Source organism: Antechinus flavipes, chromosome 1 (genome assembly GCF_016432865.1).
Source record: "Antechinus flavipes isolate AdamAnt ecotype Samford, QLD, Australia chromosome 1, AdamAnt_v2, whole genome shotgun sequence".
Classification (NCBI taxonomy): domain Eukaryota; kingdom Metazoa; phylum Chordata; class Mammalia; order Dasyuromorphia; family Dasyuridae; genus Antechinus; species Antechinus flavipes.
The window spans coordinates 115,997,213-116,010,217 of NC_067398.1; the positions used below are offsets into that span (position 1 = coordinate 115,997,213).

Here is a 13,005-nt window from a genome sequence, read left to right on the forward strand (position 1 = left end):
TTGCCTCTTAACAATCCTCCATTACATATAGTGCTGGGTTTTGGTTTCAAATAGCTTTTTTAAAATTTAAGGTGAAATTATTTTACTAATACTAAACATTTAGTATAAATAAGATTATGTTTTGATCAAAGGCACTCTTGCATCAATATGTGTATGACATGATTTATTGTACTAATGGCTTTTCTTATGTTTAACCTTTCCTATATTCTTACTATCACTCTTACATGAATAGTGAATTATTTTTTGGCACCTTAATGTACTGTTCACCATTGTTTATTTAGTAGTTATACACATCAATATTATTGAATGACGGTGGCTTTTCATCTTTCTTTGTCTGCCTTTTCCTTTCCAATTTCATGATCAAAATTTTATTTGCCTCAGAGAAAGATTTTTGCATGTTGCTGCTGAATTTTGACATGATCTTTTTTTTAGATTCTTGAGCTGCCTTCAGTTTATCTTTTAACATTTTACATTTTTATCTCTATTCTAGTTCTTTTTATCTTAAGAAATTTCTTTCATTTTTTCTAATGCAACTCTTGGTACTTGTTTTAATATATCTTTATTCTGATAATTTTTCTGATTGTGATTTTTTTTTGAGGGAGCAGAGGTTTTGTTAGACATGCTCTTTGCTTTTTTGATGATTTTTAATTTTTTTCTAAGAATTTTGAACAATTTTGTACTCTTTTTTGGCATTATCCTTATTTTGAGAAAGAGAGAGAGTAAAAAAATCAATTCAACAAACATTTTTAGTCACCTCTTCTTTACAAGATCCTCCCCTAGACTCAGTAGATAACAAAAATGAAAGTAAATCAACCCTTGTCCTCAAGGGGTCTGCATTCCTTTTTCAGTTTCTTTTCAAAAGTCCATTTACATAATTATTAGATTATTTATGGAGGAGCAATAGCATATTTTTTCCTCATCTCTATTCAAATCATATTTTTTTAGTGTAATTTTTTTTCATTGAAACCCCATTACCACTGTCATTGCCCTGTAGGTCCAGAGGAAAGAGAACTAGATTTGGATACAGAAAACCTGTTTGAATTTCTAAAATTAATTGCCAATTTCTGTTTTGACAAGAGAAAAATACTATTCTTTTATGGAATGACTTAATGACTTTGTTTCCTAACACATTCTACAAAGCAGTGGTTTTTACATTTAAAAGATTTTTACTTCAAATTCTTTGCCATCACAAAAAGACTATGACAATTACTTTTGCATTACTTTTGATAGCCTCCCTTCACTTCATAAACACAGTCATTAGCTTTTTTACCAAAATCAAATTGTACCCTTGTAAGCCATAGGTCATCTCAAACCGAGCACCCATTTTCCATGGTTTTGGGAGAAAGGTTTTTAATCAAACTTAACTTTGTTAAATCTCCTTAACACAAGTCTTACAAATCATATATCCCTTTAAGAAAGCTACAATCCTATAAATCAGAGGTTCAAACAGTGGTGACTAGCAACACACCTCAATTACCCCTGAACCAGAGTAAAATTTAATAGGGAAATTTTTTAATTGACTAATACAGGTTTATTTTTATTTTTTAAAATTTATTTATTTTTAATACACATTGCTTTATGAATCATGTTGGGAGAGAAAAATCAGAGCAAAAGGGAAAAACCGTGAGAGAGATGAAGAAACGGAAAGAAGAAGTGAATATGGCATGTATTGATATGCATTTAGTCTTTATAGTTTTTTTTTTGTTTTTTTTTTCCCGGTTGCAGTTAGCATTTTCTGTCCAAAGTCTATTGGAATTGCTTTGGATCACTGAACCATTGAGAAAAACCAAGTCTTTCATAGTTGATCATCACACATTCTTGCTGTTACTGTATACAGTGTGTTCCTGATTCTTCCTGTTTCACTCAGCATCAGTTAGTGTAAATCTTTCTAGGCCTTTCTATAATCAGCTTGTTCATTTTTTTTAATAGAACATTAATATTCTACTATCCTCAAATTCCCTTAACTTGTTCAGCCATTCTCCTAATGGGACAATTTTTAACAAAATAAATAAAAATACAACAAAACATAGATAATATTAATATGTGATTTTTCTCAGTCAGTATGCAGTCTGCAGAAATCCTTATGTATGGTATAATGGTCCCTATTTCTAGTTGAGTTTGATGCTACTTTATAAATCATTGTAGGCAAGTAAGAGGCCAGCCTTGAAAAATTGTCCTCCAGGTCCTCCAAATGAGCCTGAGGCTTTTCTATACTTATTCTTATACTATACTATTTTTTTTTTTTTGCTGAGACAATTGGGATTAAGTGACTTGCCCAGGGTCACATAGGTAGGATGTGTTAAGTGTCTGAGATCAAATTTGAACTCAGGTCCTCCTGACTTCGGAGCTAGTACTCTATCCACTGTGGCACCTAGCTGCTCCACTATACTATTTTCTTATACTATAGCATTTATTGTACTATGCCCCACAATTAACTCCTGGAATATTAGATCCTTCTTTGACCCTCATGCTGCCTTTGTCCATGCCTTGCTTCTGGAGAGCTTAGATTTTCCTAGTCTACATATAGGTACCTTTTTCTTGCTCTTAGACACTAGTTAAGGATTATTTTGGGGAGGTTAATAAAAGAAGAAATAGAATTAAGAGGCCATATCTCCTGGTCCAACCCCAGGCCAACTTGGGCTTTCCACAACCCTTAGTTTTCTTGGCTCTTTCCTAAAAGGAGAAAAAAAAAAAAAGACATCTTTACACCCCCCCCCCCGATTCTTTTCAATTCATTCCAAAAATGTTTATGTATTACCTACTGTCTGTGTAGTCAGAATAACCTGAATCCATTTCTTACCCCATGTAATCTAGAGACCTGATTTCATTTTTTTCCCAAGTGACCCTCCCAAACTCTAAGATCCAGTATGATGAAGAGAAAAAGAAAGATAAGGTGGTTATCATCTATAAAATTGACAGCTCTTGGCCACTGGTATGATATAAGCAGTGAACAAAGGAGGGGGGGTCAAGATGACTTTAGACAAAAACTGAAGGTACATTTTGGAACCACTATCTCTGAAAAAGGCCTCATTTCTTAAGTATATAGAGAAATGAGTCAAATTTATAAAAATACAAACCATTATCCGATTAATAAATGGGCAAAGAATATGATAAGGCAATTTTCAGACAAGAGAATTAAAGCTATCTATAGTTATATGATGCTCTAAATCATTATTGATTAGAAAAATACAAATTAAAACAACTCTGAGGTAACAGCTTATATCTCTCAGAATAGCTAATAATGACAAAAAAAGGGAAATGTCCCATGTTGGACAGAGATGTAGGCAAACTGGAACACTGATGCCTTGTTGGTGGAGTTGTGAACTAATCAAACCATTCTGGACAGCAATTTGGAACTGTACCCGAAGAACTATAAAAGTGTACATACCCTTTGATCCAGTAATACTGCTAGGTCTTTATCCCAAAGATATCCAAAAAAGGGACAAGGAACTTTTTATGTAAAAATATTTATAGCAGCTCTTTTTTTGTGGTGGCTTAGAATTGGGGAATGACTAGACAATCTGTGTTATATCATTGTCATGAAATATTGCGTAGAATGATTTCAAAAAAATCTAGAAAGATATAAATGAACAGATACATAGTGAACAAAACCAAGAGAACAGTACATGTGGTAACAGCAATATTGTTTGATGAAGAACTGTGAATAACCTGCCCTTTCTCAGCAATATAGGGATCCATGACAATCCCAAAGGAATTATGATAAAGCATATTATATGTCTCCAGAGAAAGAACTGATAGTATTTGAATAGAGACTGAAAGCGTAATATTTTTCACTTACTTTCTTTTATTCAAGTCGTCTTATACAAAATGATTAATATGAAAATGTTTTATATAACTGTACATGTAAAACCTATATCTGACTGCTAACTGTCTCAGGGAGGAGGGAGGAAAGGGAGGAAAGGAGAGAAAATGTTAAAGAACTGAAAAAAAAAGACGACTTTAGACACTCTTCTGGTTAGGGACATATGACAGAAGGAACAGCCCTTGGAAGAGAGAGCATTCTGTCAGACTTCTTTTGTGCAAATGCTATAGATTGATCTCACTGTAAAACTCCAACAGCTTGAGTTGCTTGACTTTTAAAACCTGCTCATTTTTTCATCTGTCTTGAGGGGGTGCTAGTCAGCTTTCCTTTGAGAGTTATTAAGGGTTTTTCTTCTCTGCTAAATGAAAGTATAAAATGGCAAAGCTTACTTTGTGAAGGTAGAGTCTTTATTAGAAATGTTTTTGCTTTTAGCTTAGTGTTCTCAGCTATTGCTATGGTAAGTATTTCCTGAAATGGAGGAAATGCTCTTCTGCATAGAAACACATTTGCCATTTTAACTCTTCATGATTCAAAGATATAGACCTTTTTCTTTTTGATTTGGCTGTATTTTTCATCATCGATAAAGGTTTAGACAACCTGGTCAAATGCCAGCATTTTTTAATTGGCTTTTTTTCACATGAGATACTGGCTCTTACAATTTGTGTTACATCTTTCTTTTGAGGAACACTAGCTTTATAAATATAAGGGGAGGCATTAGCAGCCAGGGGGATCAGAAAATGCCTTATATAGGATGTAGTAGTTAGTTAAGCTTTGAAGGAAACTAGATCTCCTAAAAGGAAGAAGTAAGATGAGATTAAATACCAGTTCTAGTGAAGAGCCTGTTCAAAGATAGAGAGACAAGAGGTGAAATGTAGTATGTGAGGAAAAGGGAGGTCAGTAATAAATAATAAATCTGAAAAAGTAGGAGACAGCCAGATAATAAACAATTTTAGATGCCAGACAGAGCAATAAAACTGTATTACCATACTTATTATACATTTGGGGCAACTAAGTCATCTGTGGTAGAGTAGCTTGAGTTTTGGCCTTAGAGGCAGAGGATCTGATCATGAATCCAAACAGGGGAAGCCTGCTACAGGAGGAATAAAGCTGTGTCTTCTGATTGCAAGATCCAGTGACTAGGACTTTGGCCCTGCCACTGGCTAATTGGGTAGTCTTGGGCGAGTCATTGAAATTCTTTGGACTTCAGTTTTCTCAACTATATTGTGAAGCAATTAGACTTAACATTTCAAAACTACTTCCCACCTCTTTGACTTAGGGTACATGACATCCCTATTCTAAGCTTCAGTTTTCTTATCTGTAAAATATTGCATTGGACTAAACTATTTCTGTTGTTTCTTTTAACCTACAGTCGAGTTAAAAATCTTTGAAGAGGAGCATCTGGCTTTCTTTTTGTCTTTTTGTCCTCACCAAATTGTGCCCAGTGCCTGGCACATAGTAGGTGTTTAATAACCATTTGTTAATTATTGAAAATATAAAGGCTGGAAATGGTGTTCCTTCAATCACAATGAATCAGGTCTATAATCCAGAGCTGTTAGCTCCTATCCTAACAGATATCTTTCTGGTTTTTGTTTGTTTGTTTGTTTGTTTGTTTGTTTGTTGTTGTTTGTAACCTGTCATTCTGAGTTAGCATTTTGTTTTGGATTTATAAAAAATTGGGCTACAGGTAACCATTATTCAATGTTTCTGGTTTCTTTTGTTAAAAGACTATAAAGAGGAACTCTACGTGAGCATGAGAGATTTAGATCAGGTTTTAGGAAGTCCTTCCTGGAAAAGAGTTGCTAAGCTCAAAAATAAATTATGAAAGGACTCTTCAAAAAACTTTAAAAGGAGATTGATTTTCATCTAAAAAGTAATCAGAACAGGATAGATTAGACTTGTCTAACCTCATATATAAACTATTCTAATATACTTCAATGTTATGAAAGACTAAAAGTCCCTTTCAACTCTGAGAACATATAAAATTGAAGAAAATATATTATTTCATCTGTCTGTTTCCTAACCAAACAAGCATTTATTAAAACACTTACTACTAGGAACTTTGCTAAATTCTGGGGATAGAGAAAAAAACCCCAAAAAGTCTCTGTACTCAAAAAGCTTACATTCAAATGGAAGAGACAACACTTAAAAATCCAAACATGTAAGTAACTATATTGTAGACTATATTGAAGGAGCTTGAGAGGATGGAACTAGTAATTGGGGAGACTTTGACGAAAGGTCTCTTGGAGAAGAATAGCATGTGAGCTGGATTTTAAAGGAAATTAGGGATTTTAAAAGTTAGAGGTTAGAAGACAGAGCATTCTAGGAATGGAGAAGAGTCAGTGAAAATAAGGGTGGCAATATATGGAGTATGTCACACAAGGAACAACAAATAGGTCTTTCTACAATTGCAGGGTGCTGAAGGGGAGTAGAACATAAGAAGGGTCTAGCTTGTGAAGAGCTTGGAATGTCAATTAAAGGACTTTATATTTCATCCTGGCATAATAGGGAACCATGGGAGTCAGAATGATAAAGGGAAGATAACACCTTAGGAATGGCTCTTAGGCAAATGCAAAAGGATGTCTGCTTTAACAAATCCTTGGGGCAGGAGAGTAGAAAATAGATTGAATTAGGGAGAGAGTTAAGACAGGGGCACCAATTAGAAGGCCTTTGGATCAGTCTAGGCAAGAAGCCTGAACTACAGGATTGGCTTTGACAGAGGAGATAGGAAGATATGTGAGGGATGTTGTGGAGGAAGGAATAATAAGATTTAACAGCTGATAGGACAAGGCATGAGTGAGAGAAGAGTTGAGGATGACACTGAGGATTCAAACCTGTGTAATTAGAAGAATGGTAGCTCCCTCAACAACAATTAATCTGGAATTCTTAGTCTGTTTTTTTTTTTCAGTCTAGTTTTTAAGTTAAAAAAAAAAAGTTTTCCCAGCTCCAAGCATTCCTCTTTTGCATAAGCTTCCTTATGTTCTGATAATGTCATTTTACTGTTAATAATACTTTCCTTGGCTCCCTATTAACAGTGGAATAAAAGTCTATAAACCATTGTTTACATTCATGCTTGGACTTTTGCTCATAGTTTCACCTACCCCTGAAGTGGGCTGCTTCCTACTTAACCCTCATCTTGTTTGTAGAAATCCTCCTGTGTGAGTAATGATCCTTCCTATGGAAATCCTTTTTTCGGTGTTCAATTCTGATATTGTCTTTTCCATGAAAATTTTCCTGAACTGATCTTAGTCCCCAAAGCTGAAAATAATCTCTTCCTCCTCCAGATCTCCATTTGGACTTCATGACTCTTTACTGATGTTAATCCTACCTGTTCTAGACTATTTGAAAACAGGTGTATTAGTTCAGTTGTTTCAGCCCATACCCAACTTTTCATGATTTTATTTTAGATTTTCTTGGCAAACATAACCTGAGTGGTTTACCATCTCCTTCTCCAGCTCATTTTATAGATGAAGAAACTAAGCTAAATAAGGGTTATGTGATTAGTATAGGGTCATACAGCTATTAAGTGTCAGAAGCCAGATTTGAATTCAGGAAGATGAATCTTCCTGACTCATGGCCCAGCACTCTTTTTATTGAACTACCTTGGATTCTTTATTTCATAGTAGAGATCTATTTTATTTTTCTCTGAATTCCCTGCACCTAAGAATTGAGCTTAAACTTAGGAAGACCTGTGTTCAAGCAGACCTCTTGTTATTAATTGTGTTACCATGGGTAAGTGATTTATATTCTGATCACAGGCAAATTTCTAAGAGAATTCCAGGTCTGATACAGTGGACAAAGATTCTCCATATTAGCACTTCATAAATATTTTTGAATTTAATTAGTTAATAAATATTTTAATTTAATTTAATGGCATAAAAAGTATTATTAGCATCCTTTCCTTCCTGTAGGAGGCAGGCAGACCAATAAAATCATTCCCAATTTAGAGTTACAAGTATGTGATTAAGTGTCTTCTTCAAGACAAAATTAATGTTTCGTTTATACCTTTCATCTGAGAATCTCATATAATCAGTAAAAATTGGATAAGATGCTAATAATGTGTAGAACCATATTTAATATGACATTTATTACTTAGTCAAGAAAAGGTACTCTAGTGACTAAATAACTAAGTCTCATCTCTTAAAGGCCCAGTTTACACTCTTTGGATCCATGCTATCCTGCATTTTTACAACATGTAGCATATGCATTTATCTAATCTTTTCTTTCAAAGGTAGAGAGAATGAGACATAATCTTTTGCCCACAGTTGTCCAAAAATACATCCTGATTCACAAACCAAATAGCTTCAGCTTAGCTAGGAGGCAAGGTCACACAGTATAGACTAGGATTCTGAGGAAGTAGATTATGAACAATGTCCTGCCACACACTGATTGTCTCGTTAAGAGTTCCTTTCTTTTCTGGGACTTCCATCTCCCCTTTTGTCACATGCATTTTTTTTAGGATCTTACCATTTTTTAGGATCCTAAGAACATGTAGGATTCAAATTATGGGCTTGGATGAGGATGGGACCTTAGAGGACACCTAGTCTAATCTTTTCATTTCAGAGGTAGAGCAGCTGAAGCACAGAGAAAGAAAAGAACATCTTCCAGCTCACATCAGTATAAAATGCCAGTTACAGAGATTTAAATCCAGCATCTTTGACTCCAAATTTACTGCTCTTTATATCCCACACAAAACGACTTCTCAGGTGCCAGATCTTTGTATAAATCACTTAGCCATCCTGTTTATGTTTTATTGGAATCTAGGGTAAATCTGATGCTATCTTGTATAGAATGTAGTTTCTTTCCTTTTGTTCTACATATGCCAGCTGTGTAGGCAATAACAAGTAAATGATAGATTATTTTATGTAGTTGAGCTTATTGATAGTCCCTGAGCGTTTGTTCTGCTATTGCCATTGTAATTATCTGATTATTTGGGATTATTCATAGAAGAAAAAAAATGGTAGCATCGTATTTATTCTAGATCCATTTTAAGCCAGGGTGGATTTTCTTGGACCAACCATCACTTTTAACACTCTCCCTTGTATACCAATATATCTATCAGTGTTCTTGAGAGATATAGTGCTGTGGACTTGAGGTAGGAATATATAGGTTGAAATCCCATAGCATGAATTAACTTGTGTGTAGTTTCCTGCTTAATCTCTTAATCTTCATATCTTTGAGTCTGAGTTTTCTCTTATATGAAAGAGGCATAATATCACCTATCTTACAAGGTTGGTTTTGAGAATAACCTATACAAAATATTTTGCAAGCTTTAAAGTGCTAGATTAACATGAGTCAGTAGTAATAATGCTATAATTACTTCCACTTGTAACATATACAAAATGTAACAATACCAACTGAAAGTTGTGGATCTGGAAAAATAAATATTGTGCAGAAGGGCTAAGGAATTCCATAAGAAAAAGTCAACTCTAATGTTCATTCCCAGGGAATTGAGTCAAAATGTTATTGTTTACTGTAAAACAAGTCTTTGTAAGTTCAGGGTACAACTAGAGGAGAAGTTGATCATACTGTTTTCAAATGAAGACACATGCTTGTTGGGAGACTGAATAGCCTAAAGGTACTTTGAACAATAGGAAAGACATTTTGGAATCTTTAGAGTTAGACATTCTCAAAATAAACCAGATGTCAAGTTCTTCCCAATGCCTAAATATTTATATTCCTCCAGGGTCTGTCTTTGGTCTTTCTCTCTTCCCTTTCCATGTTCTTTTTCTCTGCAGGCTCATCTACTCCAGTACCTCTAAGCAGATTACTTCTTAATCATATATACAATCCTGATCTCTCTTCTGAACTCTACATTTAAGTCTAACAGGCAGCTCACAGAATCTCACCACCTGCATATTCCACTGTCACCTCAAATTCAATATTGTGTCCAATAACAAATATACTTTCTGTAGTGCTCTCTATTAGTTCAAATAATGAATCCCTTGAAGTAGTCACATGTATTAAAACCTGTACTATTCAAAGTTTTAATTATATGAAATATGATAATTTGTTCCAGCCCAATGAAAATGGGCAGTGTAAATTTGAGTAATACCGCTACATCATAAAATTCATCCTTTGTGCTATTTGGGACTGAGTTGTAGTACCATTTACCCAATCTTCCCTCTTTAAAACTTTAAGATTATCTTTGGTTCCTTCTTTTCCCTAACCTCCCATATCCAATCTGTCACCTTCTGTTGTTGATTCTAGCTTTCTAGCTTTTCCCACATCTATTCTCTTTATTTTTTTCTGCCTTCACAGTAGTACAGATCCTCATTATCACCCTCCAGAGGCATTATTACAATATCCTAACAGATCTTCTGCTTTCACTCTCTCCCTACAAATCTATCCTTCATATAGTTCCAAGAAGAAGCTTCTTTATATGTAGATGTGGCCCTGTCATTGCTTTGCTCAAAAAATCTATAGGAGCCCTCTATGACCTACTAAGCAAATTAAAAATTCTTTGCTTGACATTCAAAACTTTCTATAATTTGGTACTCTCCATTTTTTTGTAAAGTACATCTCATTTTTATTCCCTCAATATGCTATTTTGCTCCAAACTGTACTACTGGACATGTTTTGCTTTCCTTCCTTAATTCCTTTGCTTATACTAGTCTTTGTATTTGGACTATCTCTACTCTTCATGTTGAATTCTTATATTCTTACCATTTTTAAAAATCCAACTCAAGTGTTAACTTTTGCGTAAATCTTTTCCTTTTTTCTCCTGTTCTTGAATTTTTTTCTTTTCTTGTCTAACTAGCAATTTGTTTCACAATTCTCTAAAGCATTTATCATGTTTTGTATTTGTTGTCCATGTTCATTTGTTACTCCCCCATTATACTGTAAACTTCATGAGAACAAGGGAATGTTTCATTTAAACTTTGTGTCTCATGCTCTCACAGTTTTTCACACACAGTAATACTTTAAAAATATGTATTAAAGGAATTCATGAAAGAACAAATGAATGAAATAATTCCTGTTCCTAAGGTTTTAGGGTTTAACAGAGGAGGTAAGTATATATGTATATGTATACAAATTTTTATTGTTATTATTCAGTTGTGTCCAACTTTTCGTTACCCCATTTTGGGGTTTTCTTGGCAAAGATACTGAAGTGGTTTGCCATTTATTTCTTCAGCTCATTTTCCAGATGAAAAAACTGAGATAAATATGGCTGAGTGACTTGCCTAGGATCATACAGCTAATATCTGAAGCCACATTTGAACTCAGGAAGATGAATCTTTCTCACTCTAAACCTGGCACTGTAAAAGAGTGCATGGTCAAGCTTGTTTTAAGGAAAATAGTTTTGGCAGCTTTTTGGAGGATAGACATATAGAGAGAGACTTGAGTCTAATTAGAAGGCCATTGCACTAATCTATGATATGTCAAGTATTTGACATATTGTCAAATATGAATTTGAAAGAGAAAAGATTAATTTGGTTTATGCTGTCATCTGCCCAGCTAAACACCTAGTTAAACTTGAAATTAGTTTTCTAGTTGCCTTGTTAATTTGGTTATGTCAATTTAGCCTGCTCCTAAGGATTAGAAGTTCAATATGAGTGAGGAGTGTGATATAGCTATTAGAAAACCGACTACTATTGTAGTCTGCGTCATATGGCCTTGGGCCACAATGGCTCTGTCGTATTTAGTTCTGGTCATATTGCATCTGGTGTTTGAGTTCATCTCGAAGGGAATCAGTTTGGAAAGCATGTTAAGAAGCTGAAGAGCAAAGAGAAGACAACCAAGATGGGGAAGTACATGAAGATCATGCCACATGAAGATCAGTTGAGGGACTGGGGATGCATTTAACCTGAAGGAAAAAAGACTTGGGATGGGTGGTGTTATATGACCATTCTCTTGAAGAAGTTTAAGGCTCTAATAAGCAAGAGGATTAAATTAGGAGCAAAATGTGGAAGAATAAATAGATGTTGGACAAAGTATAGAACAGTTTTTAACATGACTGAAGGCAAAGCTTCTTAATGATTTGAGTTTTCTAAAAATGAGTGAGCTGTCACAGGAAGTAAACTGTTCTTCCTCAATAGAGATCTGCAAATAAAGGTTTAATGATTATGTTGTATAGGAGATTCTTGATCAAAGTTGGACTCATGGCCACAGAGGTCCCTTTCAGCTCTGAGATTCTATTCTTTAAGGAAGCATCAGTTGTCATGCAGGAGATGTTTTATAACTTTAGAAACAATAAAGAATTTTGACTACACCTTATTCTTTGTGTTTGTCTCTAGAATCCCAGTTACCCCACCAACAGCACTCCCTGTGATTTTAATTTTTCCCTTCTGAATACACATGGACAATCAGACCCCCACAGCGATGCAGACAAAGAAAGGATACTTTTAACTATTCATGATGTAATGGTAAGATCTCTTTTCAGCATTATGCCAATGTAGACCAAGAAAGAACCATAGATTTCACTTTTGATTGTTCAAACAGTTGGACTATAATTTGAATCACTGGGTGAGGTCCTTACTGGTCACAGGTGAAAATATTCTTTGGCAAGAAATAACACCAGTATTTAATGACAACAAAAACAAACAAAAAAACCTTCCAGCAAGTACATCAAAAGACTTAAAAGCAGCCTGTGAGAGATTTAGCTGATTCTATTAAACATTGAATTCTTTGGAATTAATGGTTACAAGCAAGAAGCAATTCTGAATGTTTTTCTTTCATAAAAGTACAGACCCTGCTGAGAAAAGAAAATGTTGCCCTGTTTTTTTGCTGTCCTGCCAAAGGTTGTTAAGAATATTATTGGTGGACTGCCCAGAGAAAAGATGCTCCAAGATGACAGTTTATCAATTGCATTTTACATTGTTTTTAAAAAATGATAGAGGGGCAGCTTTTAAGATAGGATTAATTTCCTGAATTAATTCACAGAAGATACCTTCAATGAAAAAAAATTTCCAAAAGAGAGATCCAGAGAAAGTAGAGAGCATGGGTGAGACAATAATCTATGCTTTCTTATTAGTAGTTATTACAAAATACTACCAATTTAACCCATAATGTAACTGAGCTGCATTCTTGATTTTTCTTACCAGAGACTCATAGCATTGGTCTAAATTTGCAACTCAGAAGGCACCCATTTGGTGCAGGAAGAAGTAGGAAGAAACAGAAACTTTTATTTTTCCTAGCTTGGAAACAGACAGTAACAGGCAAATGCTTCTGTGACCTCTTTCTAC

The 13,005-nt window shown here is 34.6% G+C and overlaps 1 protein-coding gene across 2 annotated transcripts in view; it reads left to right on the forward strand.

Annotated features, from left to right (window-relative positions):
- The window catches only part of KATNIP (katanin interacting protein), a 228,908-nt gene that overhangs the window by 120,064 nt on the left and 95,839 nt on the right, over positions 1–13,005 (forward strand). For both annotated transcript variants that reach the window (XM_051988295.1, XM_051988287.1), the window contains one exon: positions 12,058–12,186. In XM_051988295.1, coding sequence (XP_051844255.1) covers positions 12,058–12,186 — 129 coding nt within the window. The remainder of the gene's footprint in view (positions 1–12,057; positions 12,187–13,005) is intronic.